General features: G+C 41.0%; 1 protein-coding gene across 20 annotated transcripts in view; it reads right to left on the bottom strand.

The window, feature by feature from the left end:
* TENM2 (teneurin transmembrane protein 2) overlaps positions 1 to 15,138 on the bottom strand; it is a 618,690-nt gene that overhangs the window by 170,311 nt on the left and 433,241 nt on the right. For all 20 annotated transcript variants that reach the window (XM_086851648.1, XM_086851649.1, XM_086851651.1 and 17 more), the window contains one exon: positions 1,925 to 2,159. In XM_086851648.1, coding sequence (XP_086707774.1) covers positions 1,925 to 2,159 — 235 coding nt within the window. The remainder of the gene's footprint in view (positions 1 to 1,924; positions 2,160 to 15,138) is intronic.

The following is a 15,138-nucleotide window of genomic DNA, read 5'->3' as shown; positions in this document are numbered from 1 at the left end:
CCTGTCTTCCAAAAAGCTCCAATTAATTGTCGGGCATCCTGCAAGCTCCAAAAATAACAGTATTCACAAAGTAACCTTTTGTCATTAACATGTCCATACACACTCCCAGAGGTTGCAGGAAAAGAAATAAGAGAAGAACCAAAGTCAGTAGTGGCACTCACAGTCATCTCTGGCTGGGAAAAGGTACAAAAGCAGACAGTAAAAAGCCCAGCCAGACAAATGCCCACTGCTGTGGCTCAGGGATGCCAGCATTATGGCAAAGAATCCTTTTGTGAGTATCCCACGGAATTCCCTCCAGGTTAAAGTGATTGGTGAATTGAGACAGTCTTGGGCCTTCAGAAATGACACATTTCAGGTATTGTTGTACCCAATTCCATACAGGAAGAGGCAGACCAGGCACACCAGAAGTAAAGGTAGGTACTAATCCTGAGCAATGAACCACACAGCAGAACCAATCTGGGCTGAACGGGACCAACACTCCTATTTCATAATTCTTAGCAATAAATAACAAATTCAAGATGCCCAAATTAAGTTCTATAAAATAGCTGGGTTTATTTTGTTTGTTTGTTTTTGTTTTGTGTTTGTTTTTTTTATTATTTTGTTGTTGTTGTTTTGGGGTTTTTTTTGCAAAGTTAGCTCCAAACCTTCAGTAGGCAAGAATTCATTTTGTTTTCCTTTTTGGCCATCTTGGCATTGTAAACCGAAATTTGCTTTCCAGTTCTTCGTGGCACCCATGTTCCCATTTTAGCAGAGCAGGACAAAGTGAGGGCAGCCCCCTGTGCACATCCCAGCCCAGCCCAGCCTCCCTGCCCTTTCCAGGCTCATTTGCTGGAACCCACCACTGATTAACAACAGCCTCGGTGGTGTCAGCTCCAGCCCAGCCACAGCAGCTCCTGCCAGAGCTCCAAACCAGACCTGCAGTCTTTAATCAAATACTGGAGGGGCAGGGCTGATGCTGCATGGGTGTGTAACGACCCCAGAGGTGGCTCCTCGGGGTGTAACCCAGCAAAGCCGCATTAAAGTCCTTGGGAGGCTGCAAACCAAACCAAACATCCCAGGAGCTGTGGCAAGCAAGCACTGAAACCCTGGCACGAGCCAGGGCTCCCAGCAGCCCAGCTCCTCCACCTGCTCGCTGTGTTTATCACTCTCTGGGCAAGCAACACCACCCTGCTATTCCAAGCGCTTTATTCAGCACCGCAACGGCTAATTTTAAATTCTGAGAGATCAGCTCTGCCAACTCTGCTATTTAAAGTGCAAGTTAAATATGTTTGACATTCCATACCCCAAATGACAACAAACCAGAATATTTAGACCAGCAGCATGTCAGCCATTTATTTATTTATTTATTTCTCTGTCAGGCCTAAGTGCTGCACCTTTTCATTTATATGCTGCTGTTTGCCCCACAGGCATCAAGCTGTTAACATGTACAGAAGAGATTAAAATGAACTTGCATGCTGGATGAGGTATAAATTAAAATTATAGTACTGTCAGTCATGAATCTCGGATTGTTTCTCAAAGTCTCCCAAAATGCATAATGTCAAGTGAGCCCTTGTTTGTTGCTTCAGGAAAGGCAAAATGTATAATTTTTCAGCAGCACAGTCAATATGAATTCTAAGTAAGTCGTCCTTGAGCCTGTGATATAAATATGCTGTACTAATCGCATGAGTTGTGTATGCAAGGAAGGTTCAAGTGAAAACAGGCTTTAAAATGGGATGTGAGCAGAGTTATTCACTGTGCACCTTCCGTGCAAAGCAGGTTTGGGCTGCTGGGTGTTCTGATGCCACTCAACCCACGTGCTGTGTCAGGAAAACCACCCCAACACAAAGGATGCCAAAGCCCATCTCCCAGCAAACCAAGGGTCATCTCAGTGCACTCGGGAGGAGCATCAGCAGCATCCCCCAGGGTGTCCATCCACACCACCCACCTGGTCTCCAGGGGGACGTTGCTGTTGAGCACCCAGCTGTCCTGGAGCTGCACGGACTCGGGGGTGGTGGCCAGGTCGTTGGGCGCCGGAGCGGGCGCGTGGATCTGGTTCCGGCGATTGGTGAGCGAGTTCCTGTTGAGGGAGTTGGCAGAGGAATGATGATGGGACAGGGAATGGTTGTGAGGAGGAGGGAGAGGTGGCCTCAGCGTTGACTGGCTGTGATGATTTGAAGGGCCTAAAACAGAAAAGAGAAACAAATCACAAATGTGTGTGGTGACACTGCTCTCCTCGGCATTTTCAAGGGGCCACTGCCTGGGAAAAGAGACTGTGCCTCTCGGACCTGTGGGCATCAAAGCATGGGCAAACCAGATCAGTGATAGTTTGAGATCAGCAACACAAAACAGTGCTTCCAGCCTGCACAGCTGGCATCTTGACAAAGACTGCATTTAAATTTTAAAATATTTCTTTCTGGACTCTCCCTGGAGAAAGTCTCCTCAGTGGAGCAGCCAGGACAGCAGCCTAGCTTGACCAGCCCCTACATCTACCAAGAGGAAATTTACCCACCCTGTTTCTATCAGGGACTTTGAGCAGATGAATTGTAATGGATTAAAAATAGCTTCTGAAAATATGGTCTTTAGGCCCCTATAAAACTTAATCAGAGAAATCAATCTTCTTTCATTCACTGTATTTTACCAATCAGCTTCAAATGAACAGGATTTGTGCCAGCACAAGAAGATTAAACTCCAAATATGAAAAGAGAGAAACAAGGCAGTGATGGTATCTTTCATGTTATTCCATGTGATCAGGATTTGGCCTGTATTTTTCTATTTAGCAATGCCACAAACACAGAGCAAGATCTGGAAATTATGCAATTCCTTCAATCTCTTTCGTTGAAAAACGACAGATGATATTTTTTAGTGATAAAGAAGGATATAAACTTTTCTCATTCTTTGAGTACTGACATGTTTGCATTGGTAATGAAAAATATTTTTTTTCTAATCGTTAAGGCAAATGGATTAAAATAACGGCACATGAATAGAAAATCTGATAAGCAGGTGTCATTCTAACATTGTCACTTTTCTAAAAATAAATGTAGACTGGTAAATAAGTTCATGTGCAATTCCACACATTGCAATAATTTATGTTTAATAAAAACAACAAAAGAGAATAAAGAAAACAAACACTATTATGAACTGTGTGCTTTAGACATTGTATCAAGTTGTTTTCTAGTGAACATTAATCAGTAATACTAGGGAAATGATAATTCTAATGATGCGTGTTTGTTTTTAGAAATGGAAGCAAATTCTATACTTAATGAATCAAATAATAAAAAGAAAACATCACAGAACATCATTTGCAGCAGGACTGATCTTTGTCATATGAAACAAAGAAGTCTGGAAAAGCTGCTGAACTGAGTAATTACTGTAAATTAATTAAGGCAAATATTTATAAAAAACCCCAAATAAACAAAAAAATCCAGGACACGAAATAACATCCTGAACCCAAACCCCAGAGCAGCAGGAGGAAATTCCAGTGGCATGGAGCCCTGAGCTGCAGCAGGGTCAGGGACATGGTTAGGGGTGACCTGCCAGGGCTGGGTTAAGGGACAGCCCTGAGGATCTAAAGGGCTTTTCCAACCTGACTCTGGTTCTGTGCAACAGCCCGGGGGCAGCTCTGTCCTGGCACTGCTCTGCAGACTGCCTGCCCCAGGGAGAGCAACACAACCAGGGAACAGAGGGACAACAGCAGGTTTGGAGAGAGCCTGCTCATTTTCTTCAGTTTGTGAGGGCTTGGGGAAGCACAGGCTGGTGAGGAACACACCCAGGTTTACTGGGACTCACACAAGGCAAGTACAGCTTGTCCTCTGACAAGAAACTTTAAGAAATGAATTATAATAAATTCTGCATCCTCCACACGTTGCCTCAAATCTACACAGTGGTTTCTTTATCTTTTTTGAATGTCTGTTGCCCGAACGTGCATCCTGTGGGAATGTCAACTGCTTTAAATACAAAGTCACCTTTCATGAACATATCCTAAACTTTAAGGCCATCATATATGCAGCTCTCCTCACTATCCTTGGCTATGTCTTATCTAAGCATAAAAGAGACTGTTTAGCCAATAAAGTTTGATGTTTAAAACCCCCATTTGGACCTCCAAGAACATCAAATCTCTAATCTATACCAGGTCCTGTGCCATTCCACAACAGCATGCAGAGAAAGACACAGCAGGAAGAAAATGTGTTTGGACAATATCCACATGCACAGAAGCTTAAGTGGAATTACTCTCCTAGTCAGTTCTGACTTTAAACAAAGCATGCTTGGATTTCAATAAGTGAATATTTATGAGTGATAAAATACAAATATGTGCCCTTGTGTTAATAGTTACTTCAAAAGATTCATGTGCTTCATGTTTTCTCAACTTAATTTAGATGCAGCTTTTCCTTCTCAAGGATAAGCATGAAAAAGTCATACCTACATAAACAAAACAGTTTTGCTCTGAGAGCCACAGTAGCACCAGGTAAATAAAGACTCTGAATCTTGTCACCACAATATCATGGAGGCTGCTCTTAAAAGTGAACCAAGTGCACATCAACAACAATGAACAGCATTTCTGTAAAATTAAGGAATCAAGGGCTGAAATCAAATTACCACAAATTAATTAATCTGCCTCAAAATTCAGTTCCCACACAGGTGTAAGATACTTTGCAAAATGAGCTGTGCAGAGGTAACTGAAGTGCACTGCAGTGCAAAAACTCTGAAATCTGGAGCAAGACAAATGTAGCATTTAATACAGAAAAATAAACAAACACCAATATTAACATCATATAGATATTATATAGCTCCTATTAGAATGTATAAAAGCTTATATATATAAAAAGTACTAACTAGGGAGTGTGCACACCCTTGTGTATATATGAGAGAGATAAAAGCTTAATATGCTGCTTCTTCATAAACCTGTTCAAATGAATCAAAAGCAGGAGCCGAGCACTATTGAACTTGCCAGGGATATAAAATTGGATTCATATCTGAACATCTGAGCACTTCTTTACGAGCATCTTTGCCTAGATTAGAACTTCACCAGCAAATGTGAGGCTCTGAAGTTGAGAGGAGTAAATCACTTGTCCCGTAAGAAAGGATCCCAAGGGATTGGCCTGGTGGATCCTACGGCACAAGATGCTCTGGCCCCCTGGAAATTGCCTTTGGTTTGGAATCTTAAACACAATGAGTGTCTCGATGGAGTACATCTGGCTTTTTACATCAGGAAATAGATTTTATTTTTGATATAGCAGTAGCCAGTGTTGGTCTGGGGGAGAATACTGAGGAAATTATGTCTTCTCTCAATTAGCAGCTGAATTAGTCATTTTACCAGGATACACCATACCAGCTCAAACATTTAGGATTTAAGGAAAAGTCATTTAAAACCATAGTGAAAATCAGAGACCTGGAAATCTGAAATACTGGTACCCTCCACACTTTGGATTTTTAAGGTTTTTTTTTTAAATTTCTCATTTAAATTCACAAACAGACAACATATCAAATTCCAATCAATTTTAGTACACATTGATTGTGGTGAGAATTTTCAAATAATCATGGCCTGGTGTCCACATAATCAACATGTGATTCTTCAAGAGATCTTACTGCAGTCAAGAATATCAGCAGCACTCGTTTCAAATTAGAAGCTGAGTTAGGGTAAATTGTGTTGTAATTAAGTAATTTGAGAGTACAAAGTCTGATGTGTGTAGCTTTGAAGCAATCATAAGTTATCCAATTGACTTATTTGGGTTTAATCAGAACCAAAATACTAAAAAGTAAAAAAAAAAAATTATTTTGCTCAGTTCATTCTTTTATCTGGTGAAACATTGAAACAAAGCAGGCTAGCCCAGAGCACATCCTTGAGGAGCTGTGCATGGTAACAGTGCTGCTGTGGCACAGCCTGGGGTCTGAGAGAGCCCCTGGATCTCCCAGAGCTACAGCTACATCAGTGATGGCTGAGTGCTCCTGAGCTCCCAAACATCACTGCTCCGCTTCCTTACAGCTCAAACCTTCCCTAAAATACAACAGAAAATTCAGATCTGCTCTAACATGGTCAAATGGTTTTTGGTAGCTCCTCCCAGGCTTTGGGGCACTCAACTCATGCACTAAATCCAAGCAACACAATGATCTGAGGAGAACAATTCCATCTCAGAGATGAAATACAAAGCAGAAAAGGCAGCATCCCTAATCTAAGCAGAACTATTGCTTCCCTGCATCCCAGTTCTTTGTCAATACTACTTCAAGTAAGTAATAGAGATTGTATCTTAGTTGTGCTGAATTATCCTCCGTGGCATTATTAAATGCTAAAAAGACATTTATACCTCCTCATCATTCCTTTTCACAAAAGAACTAAAAGAAGAAACCCAAACATGTATTATTTTTCTTAAACGAACAATGACACAACTATTTCCTTATGCTTTAAACAATGCAAATACTGAACAAAAAAAATCCCCAAAACTGAAGCTGATGAATTGAAAGCAAATAATAATAACTAAAAAGCCCACAGACAATCCTTGTCAGCCAGCATTAGAAACCTCATCTGCAGCACTCCTGGTTCTATATTCAAATCCCTCTGCCACACTGTTTTCTCAAGGAAACCACATCATCTGCCATCACAATGAGTAACGGGTGTTTCACAGAACCACAGGGCCACCTTCCAAGCTAAATTCATCTTCCAAGGCAGCTCACATTACTCTGAGTCAGGGAGAACAGAGAGCACTGAACGCCCAGGGATGTGACAGTGTCACAGGAGCTGCTGTCTCCAGCCCCAGCCTGGCAGGGTGGGACCAGGGCTCCTGCCCAGCAAGGCAGACTGGGCTTTATGCTGTCTCTGCTTCAGTTCTCCTGTTTGTTTGCTTAATTCTCTACTTTATTTTGTGCAAGGCTGTGACTAAATGGCATCTCAATGTTCTGAAAATGCTTTCAACACAAGCTGTAAAGAAGAAAGTTATCTCACTCCTAACCATGGATACCATTACCTCTCTCTTGTTTTAAACCCAAGACATTTGCCAGGTGTTCCTTCTTTTGTCTGCCTGGTTTTTTTTTTACACTCTTTGAGGCAAGAATAGGTTGAATGACTGGCTGTCATCCCAGACTGTACATTTCAAACTGGAAATTCAGTAAATGTGTGATATGAAACAGTAAGTCACTTATCAGTGTCTGCCAGTGCATTGCAGCCATGTCCCCAGCACGACATTACAGCAGAAAATTAAATGTTGCTCTGACAAAAAAATAAAACCAAACAAAAAACCCAAAACCAAATTAAACCAAGCAAACCAAAATAAAAATACCCCACTGCTTTCCCACAATATCCAGTCATACAAGCAAAGGCAAACCTGGACCCCTCACCAGGAGTCAAACCTAAGGGGTTACAGTCACATAACCACTTCTCTCAAGTGAGAGTCTCCTGCAAAAAGGTTAAAACTCACTGCCCTACAAAACAGGATTGTCTGAGACACCATGTACTAATTATATTTGTTGAAATACATCACTTAAATATTCATTATCACACTGCATGAGGTACACGGGCTGCATGAAATAATGTCTGGTCAGTGGCAAATCACTTCAATAATAATGCTTTATGCAGACTCAGTGTCCTGTGGTACTTAGATATGTATGTGTGTATGTTGCACATACATGAAGAAGTAGGCACACTGTTTCAAATTTTGCTTATTGTAAAAATGAGTGACAGAGAATCTGGAGTTTTCTTCTTTCTAACTGAAAAATAATCATCTCACATCCTTTTTAACCAATCTTTAAATTTAGTTTCCCAATACTGATATAAATATAAAACATGTTTCAGGGAGTTTAAGGATGTATTTATCTTCAGCTCAGGTGCATGAGCACTATCCACACTATTGTTTGAAGAAGGTACTGGTGTAAGAAGAACTAAAAAGAAAAATTTCTATTTCTAAGCAATGATGTTCATTATTACTGTCATCATTACCACGGAACATTTTAGTGCAAAAATGTAAATGTTGTTCTCTAGACTTGGCTCTGCAGAATGGGAAAGAGCTGGACCCTGTCTAAAGGATCACACAAATTCTTGCCTGAGCTCACACAATTTGAAGCACTGGGAATCACACCAAAGTGAAAATGAAGACACAGATTTTTCTGAACAACAGGCAGAAATTCCTGAACAGAAATATTTAGGCCAGCAGTGGAACCTGATGACATTTTCCTGATAGGATTATGGCCTGAAAAATTTTGCTTCTCTGGCTGGTCTACGGGGAACCCTGAAAATTGTCATGGTGACATAAGAATAACTGTGCCATAATTTCCAATGCATTGCGAGTCTTGAGTCAGGTGCAATAGAAAATCATCCCTGAAGCTGTTACAGCAGCACTCAGGATCTTGCATCACCCAGTCAGCTGGAACACATTTAGTTTCCAAGGGGCAAAAGAAATGCCAGTCATGGGTGGTTTAATGCAATGCACTACCTTGATTATTTCAAAAGCATCACAGAAAGAATTACATGTTGTCCAAAACACTCCTTTTGTTAAACCCAACCTCCTAAAAAATGTATACCAGAGAGAGTATCTCAAAATAAATCTCTAAAGTAATTATGTAAGAAAAAAGATCTAATAGGAAACTGAGGTTTTTAATCAGTCAGCCTCCCAGGTGCTGCAGATCTTTAAGAGAAGGAATGGTCAGGTCATTAGAATCAGCAGAGTAATGATCTGGAATCAGCAGAGTAATGATTTGGAATCAGCAGAGTAATGATTTGGAATCTTTCTGTTGTTTAAGGAGTCTGTAAGGCCAAGTTGCACCACTGAGAAGTTTGGCAGCTGAGGTACAAATGAAACTAAATATATTGAATAAGGCTTTCAGCATCACGTAATTTCTCTGTTTCTGAGGCAGTGTTATCATCTCTTCCCAGCAGCACTAACTTTTTTCAACATCTGAATTTTTTCCTTATTATTTCCTTATTCCATCTTATACTACTTAGGACAACCCATCATAATGCACAGTGAACACCAATCTAGATTTTTTTTTTCAGTTCAACAGCAGGGTCAACAAAAATATAATATTTTTCCTGTCTAAAAGGAAAAAAAAAAAAGTTCTATCTTACTAAAATGTTCTTCAATGGGTTTTCTGGGTTTGACCATTTTTTCCCCAAAAATACTTACAATATAATCTTTTTGGCCCTCAAAAAGCATGAACATAATAATTAAAACCAAACAGTTTTACTTTGAGTCTGAACCAACTGATAATCAAATGATGGAAATAAACACTGATATACAAGCATCATTAACATGAAGGCTCACTGACATATACCAGCAAACACAAGATTCCTGGAGGAGCTACCTGGGAGAATTAAATTTCATAGCTCCTGGGAAGCCAGTTATTTACTACCTGGACCATCTGTTTCCCAACATGTACCACAGGTAAAAATAATTTGTGTGTAATATATGTGGAAAAAAATAAGAGGAATGTTGCATAATTCTAGGGTAAAGAAAAGCAAATATAATACAATGTACATGTTGCACTGGATCAGGCTTTTCAATGGGTTATTTCTCTTTTTAAAAGCAGGCAAGATACAAGGAAGTACAAGACAGAAACAAGGATTTGTCTGCCTCCAGGGTACTGCAAGCTGCAATACTACATGACTGGCATTTCTTTCACAGGCAGTGAGATTTCATTTGAATTCTTTATTGGTTGTTATTAGACTAAGAAAGGAAAGTCAAAAAGCATTCAGATAAGAAGTCCTGTTTAAGTTTCCTGACTTTTCAAGGTACCAGAGACCTTACCTTCAGCTACTTCAAGTAGAAGATTGTTACTCAGGTGAAACCATGGGTTAACGAAGCAAATACAGATTATCATAAAGCGCTGTATGAAAGCCCTCACAGTTTATCACTCAGAACATGAGCCAACATTAACCCAGCAAATCTTAAACAATACTTTAAATAAAGTTTTTTTTGTGTGTGAAGGGAGAAAAAAAAAATAAAATACAACAAACAACTAAAACCCAACTGCAACCCCCCAGTCACACATGGTAAAACAGAAAAATGAACATGAGATGATTTCAGCTGTGAGAATGATGGGTCTCTCTCCCTGGGAACATCTCGAGGTACAATTCCTGATGTTCCTGTCTGCAGGGGCTGGTCCCAGAGGCTCAGCCCTCCCTGGCCCTGGCTGGCAGAGCTCAGCACCAGCCCCAGGGGCGGCTCTCGGGCACTGCCCAGGGATGAAGGGCTCAGTGCAGGGCACAGCAGCTGCAGCCCGGCCTGGGGAAGGTCAGGGCTGCTCTGGGAGCTGCTGGAACAGCCTCACAACAGCTCCATGCCAAACAGCCCTGCCTGCAGCTGGCTCCCAGTCTGCTTGGAGACGGAAAATTAACTGAGCAGCACCGGCGTGATGAGGCACCCTTGTGCTGGCCAGCAATTCTCTCGGTAGCACTGCAGCAAATACCTCTACTGAATTTACCACGGAAAAATCTCCTACAAGCTACAAACTCACTCTGCAGCACAGCAGAAATGAAACAGCCTATTGAAAACTTTGTCTGGGTGGAAAAGATCACGTGTTGACTTCTCTAAATAGCATTATTAAGATCTTGCATAGACTTCAAGGCATCAAACCTCCATGCAATTCTCTATTACGTGAGCTTGAGGAGACTCTCAGAACAAGGATATGGATCTTTTCTTTTCCACTGTTTTTTAAAAATAAAGACACACCTGTTTAACCAGACTCAGTGAAGCAGGGAGCACCATCACTGCTCCTCTCCTGGGGCAGTGCTGCTTGCCTGCCCTCCACCCTCTGCCCAGCCTGTCTCCCACAGCCCCATCCCACTGCAGCCGTGCCCTGGCTGCCACCTCAAATCTGCCCTGCTCCAGCATGGGGAAGGCAATCCAATTCCCAGCCTGAAGAGGCTGTGTAATCATCCTGGCAGATACCAACCACTGGAGTGTTCCCACATTACCAGAACAAACAGAAAGCAGGGAACTGAAATGCCTTTCAGCAATGCTGCTTGTTCCCAGTGTCAAGGGGAGAGGGAGCAGCACAACCCTACTCATCACCTGCACTGAATACATTTCTGAAAGCACAGCCTCACCCCAGCCACTCACACCAGCACCAGCTTTACAGGCATGCTTTATCTCAAGGCCATGGTTTTATTTTTCTGAGTCCAGCAAAGCAAAGTAAAAGCCACTCAGATAAAAAGCCACAGAAATATGGTATTAATTGAGAAAGGAGAGAACAGATTCCATCCTACTTAAGGTACAAAAAAGAACTATAGCAATTGCATTATATACTGCTTCTTCCTTCAGAATGTTGCTGCCACAGAACTGTGGTGATAAGTGGTGTTTAATACTGTGAAAAGAAAGTGAAAAAACCAACACCTCTCAAGTGCCATGTTGTATTGATAATCATGACAGTGGCAATACTACAGACAAATTAAAAAATACGAAAAGAGGATGACTACAATATTTTATTCAACTAAATACATAGGAGACTATAGAGTAGTTAAATATCAAGATTGGAATTCAGATAAAACTTCTTTCACTCTGCAAAAATTGCTAGCAGTTTTTTAAAATGATGTGAAACAATCAAAACCTGTGCCTGAAATCTCTGCTTTACCCTAAGTGTGGATTGTTGGAGTCCCTTGGTCAGAAAAGGTCCAGGGCAGGGAAAGCCATAATATGATAGATGAATTTCAGCAAACCCACAGACCAAGAAAAGTTTTTGACACTGAAGTTGGCTTATGAAATCATGGCAGAGGAGAAAAGATGAGCATTCTGCAATCTGTCAGACAATTTGACTTCTTTGAGACATGGGGCAAGGGAAGAGGCAGGAAAAAAGACACAACATAAATGTGTCCTAAGAGCTCTTACAGAAGCTTTTTCCACAGAGAAAAGGGAGATTTTGACAGTCATGTGTGATACATGTACAGGCCATGTGCAGATCAGCAAGGAATTGTCAGCAGGTGAGAGCAGAAGCTCATTGGCACCCTGGTCTGTGCCATACAATGTTTGGACAGTGTGGGGCAGTAAATTTGGGTCAGATTTAGTCTGACTCACCTGGATCAAGGCTCTCACCCTCCAGGGGCCCATTGTTGTTTCCACCTCTCATGAGCCCACTAGAAGAACCAGCCCATTTGCATTAATTTGTCAACATTTCTAATAGAGCAGCTATTAAACTGCAATTCTATATTTGAAAAATTCAGTAAGATTATTTTAATTTGATATCAAAACTAGGATACAGAATGACAGCACACAATCTTCCTGTTTTTAATTTAATATGCAAGAAAAATCTGTGTTAAGTCTTCCACAGAGATATTTAGTACATCAAGACTTTTCTTCATGGACTTTCTATGAACCACATTTTCAGAGGAACATTCAGGAACAGACGTGCTGTCAAGCTGAAGAAATTGCAAAGCAAAGGAAACATGTTTCCCCTACACATGTGCAGTGTTTAAAGTGAAAGTTATTTTTGTTATATTGTTACCAGTAAATTACAGATATTTGTAGTTTTAGGTAGTGGGATTCCTACTAGGTGTTTGTACATATAATGGAATGAAGGAAAATCAAATTACTCTAAAAAATAAAGTTATCTGATTAAATTATTGCTGTTGGGTAGCTGTGACTCTCCACAGCAATAACAGTTACGTTACAAATAATAATAATAATAATAATAATAAAATAATCTAAGATATTCATCCATTTTTAGTAATTTTCTTGTGTCTGTTATGTGTGAAAGATTTTAATTTACACTCATTTATCAACTCAGACAATGTCACTAATGGAGGAATTTATTCTGGTAACAAAAAAATCAGACTACACTTTCAGAAGGTTATCAGAAGGTAGGTACATGCACATGGCACCTGGATCAGGAATAATCATTTTTTAACACAATTCTTAAAATTAGGGTTTTCTTATACAGAGTTCTAAAGGAATATGATGCCCACATAGAAAAGATTTTATTTCAAATGAATGAATCTGAAAGAAATATTCACAAACATGGGAAGGCAGAGGAGACATTAAACTGGACAGCTACACATGGTAGAGAAAGGGACGTTAAACCAAATAATGTTGTACTCTGGCAACATTGACTATGGAGTTTTTATCTCTCAAAAGTGATTCAACGTCACATACACAGAAATGATCAATACCAACAACCACAAAGCAACAACAGTGATAACACTTAGTGTTCTCTACAGTATCTGCTGTGTGTTCTTCTCATGTGCTTCACAAACAAATAAGGAAAGGATGTTATCAGAATTTTATGTGACAAACTGAAACAGAGAGCAGAGAACTCATAGGGAATCGTGTGAACAAACCCTGGTCCACCAGTTTCACCCAGATCTTTTTCTTCTTCCAACAGGCCTTCCACATCTGACACATTTCTCCAGCCACAGCAAACTAAATCCCATGAAAATTAATTCCAGTGGGTGCTAACATAAAGTGTCCAATGGTTAACTATTGTTTCAGACAGGTTTGGTTTGGGTGTTTTATTGTTTTAAAGCAGAACATTTCAATAACACCTCTCAGTAAGCAGAAACAAATGAGCAAACTTCAACACTGGATGAAGATCCAGAAATGCAGTATTGCTCTACCAGACCTCTTACATCTGTTAAAAAACAACATAACCTCCAACCAAACCTCACACAGCTGATCAGAAATTTTTCTCATGATAAATAACACAAACCCTACCCATTGGGGTGGTTTAGATTTTTAAGCTAATGCCCAATTAGCATATCTTAAGAGAAATACAACAACAAAAACTACCCTCTACAGGGCATGCAAGCCAGTCATCCTTAAAGCTTGAAGACTGATCTATGCAGATTTTCTGCATCATAAAATAGTCTGGAATAAAACCCAAACTGCACATTAGTGTAGGATGCTGACAGACATCTTGATCCAGTTTCACTGTTTCAATTTAGCTGCATATTGTTTGACACCGCTCAGGGAAACATGACAAGCTGTGCCACGAATGGAAGGGAAGAGAACCAACTCTCTGTTGCTATACATTATATTTTTATTAACTGAGACTCCACAAAACTCTAAATTTATGAAATACTGAAGAAGAATTATTAAATTATTCATCAGTGATAAGACAATTAAGAAGCAAACTAAGGAGCAAGTGGAAGCTTGGTCCTGAGGGAGAACAGCTGGTCTTCTCATTAAAAGTATGTTTTGGCAGCAAAATACCCTCTGAACAGAGGGAACCTCCTGCTAAAGCAGCCTCAGAGTCAGATTTGGGAGCAAGTGACAAAGGCTGATGTGAAGAGCAAGGTGCTGCACTCTGGGCAGCAGCGCGTGGCCGGTGCAAGGCGCGCACCCTGCCCCTGGCAGAGAGAGAGGTGAGGCGACTTCATTGGACTCTGGAGCCACAACATGACGTGGAAGCTGCCTCAGCCACTTTGTGCTGATGCACCAGAATACAAAGAAATTAACTTAAAACTCAAGGATGCTATTTGTACCAAATGAGCCAACAGCTGAGCACAGAGTCCAGTGGTGAGGATGGTGTCGGGTCACCCTGAGCTCCTGCCTCAGATCCCTCGCTCACCAAACAGCAAAGCTGCAGACCAAAGGGACACTGGGCCAGTACATCCTGGGAATTTCCCCAGCAGGAGCAGGTCCTGTGCAGGATGTGCTGAACATGAGCACTGTCCATCTGCACACTGGGCAACAGCTACCCCTGGGCAGGAAGGGATGTTCCACCTCGGAGGCTGTGGTGGTGCAGGTGCTAAAAAAGGAACTGTATGATGTTAGAGATGTACAAAGTCATTCAGAGGTCGAGAAGGGAAGGAAAGGGAATGAGAAAGGGAAGAGAGAGACAGAACTTTGGTGCATTTTTTTTTTTATGAAGTTGAAGCAGCACACACAGGAAAGTAGACCCTGCTCCAATGGGCTGGAGCAGGCCCAGAGCTCTGAGGGGGTCTGGAAAACTCCTCATGAAATATCATTGCTCCTTTCCTTCTCATCCCTCTACTACTCATACCTACTATTTTTAGGATTGTGGGGTTTTTTTTCAGCTTGTGGTTTTCCTTATACTTTCATTTTGTGGTTTTTAATTCTTTCCCTGTCCTGCCATCAGTATTCAGGAGATTTTCTCCTTGGCTCCTCACCTCTTACAATCCATCCTCCAAGATCACCCACCTTAAACACTCAGTCAAACAAAAAAACACTGATAAACTAGCCCTCACCCACAGAAACATAAAGGACCTCCTATGATTTCACTGCT

The sequence above is a fragment of the Cyanistes caeruleus genome, chromosome 15 (assembly GCF_971803275.1).
Source record: "Cyanistes caeruleus chromosome 15, bCyaCae1.hap1.1, whole genome shotgun sequence".
NCBI classification, from domain to species: domain Eukaryota; kingdom Metazoa; phylum Chordata; class Aves; order Passeriformes; family Paridae; genus Cyanistes; species Cyanistes caeruleus.
Note: the sequence above shows the minus strand (reverse complement) of the source record. Positions and strands in the feature narration are given on the sequence as shown.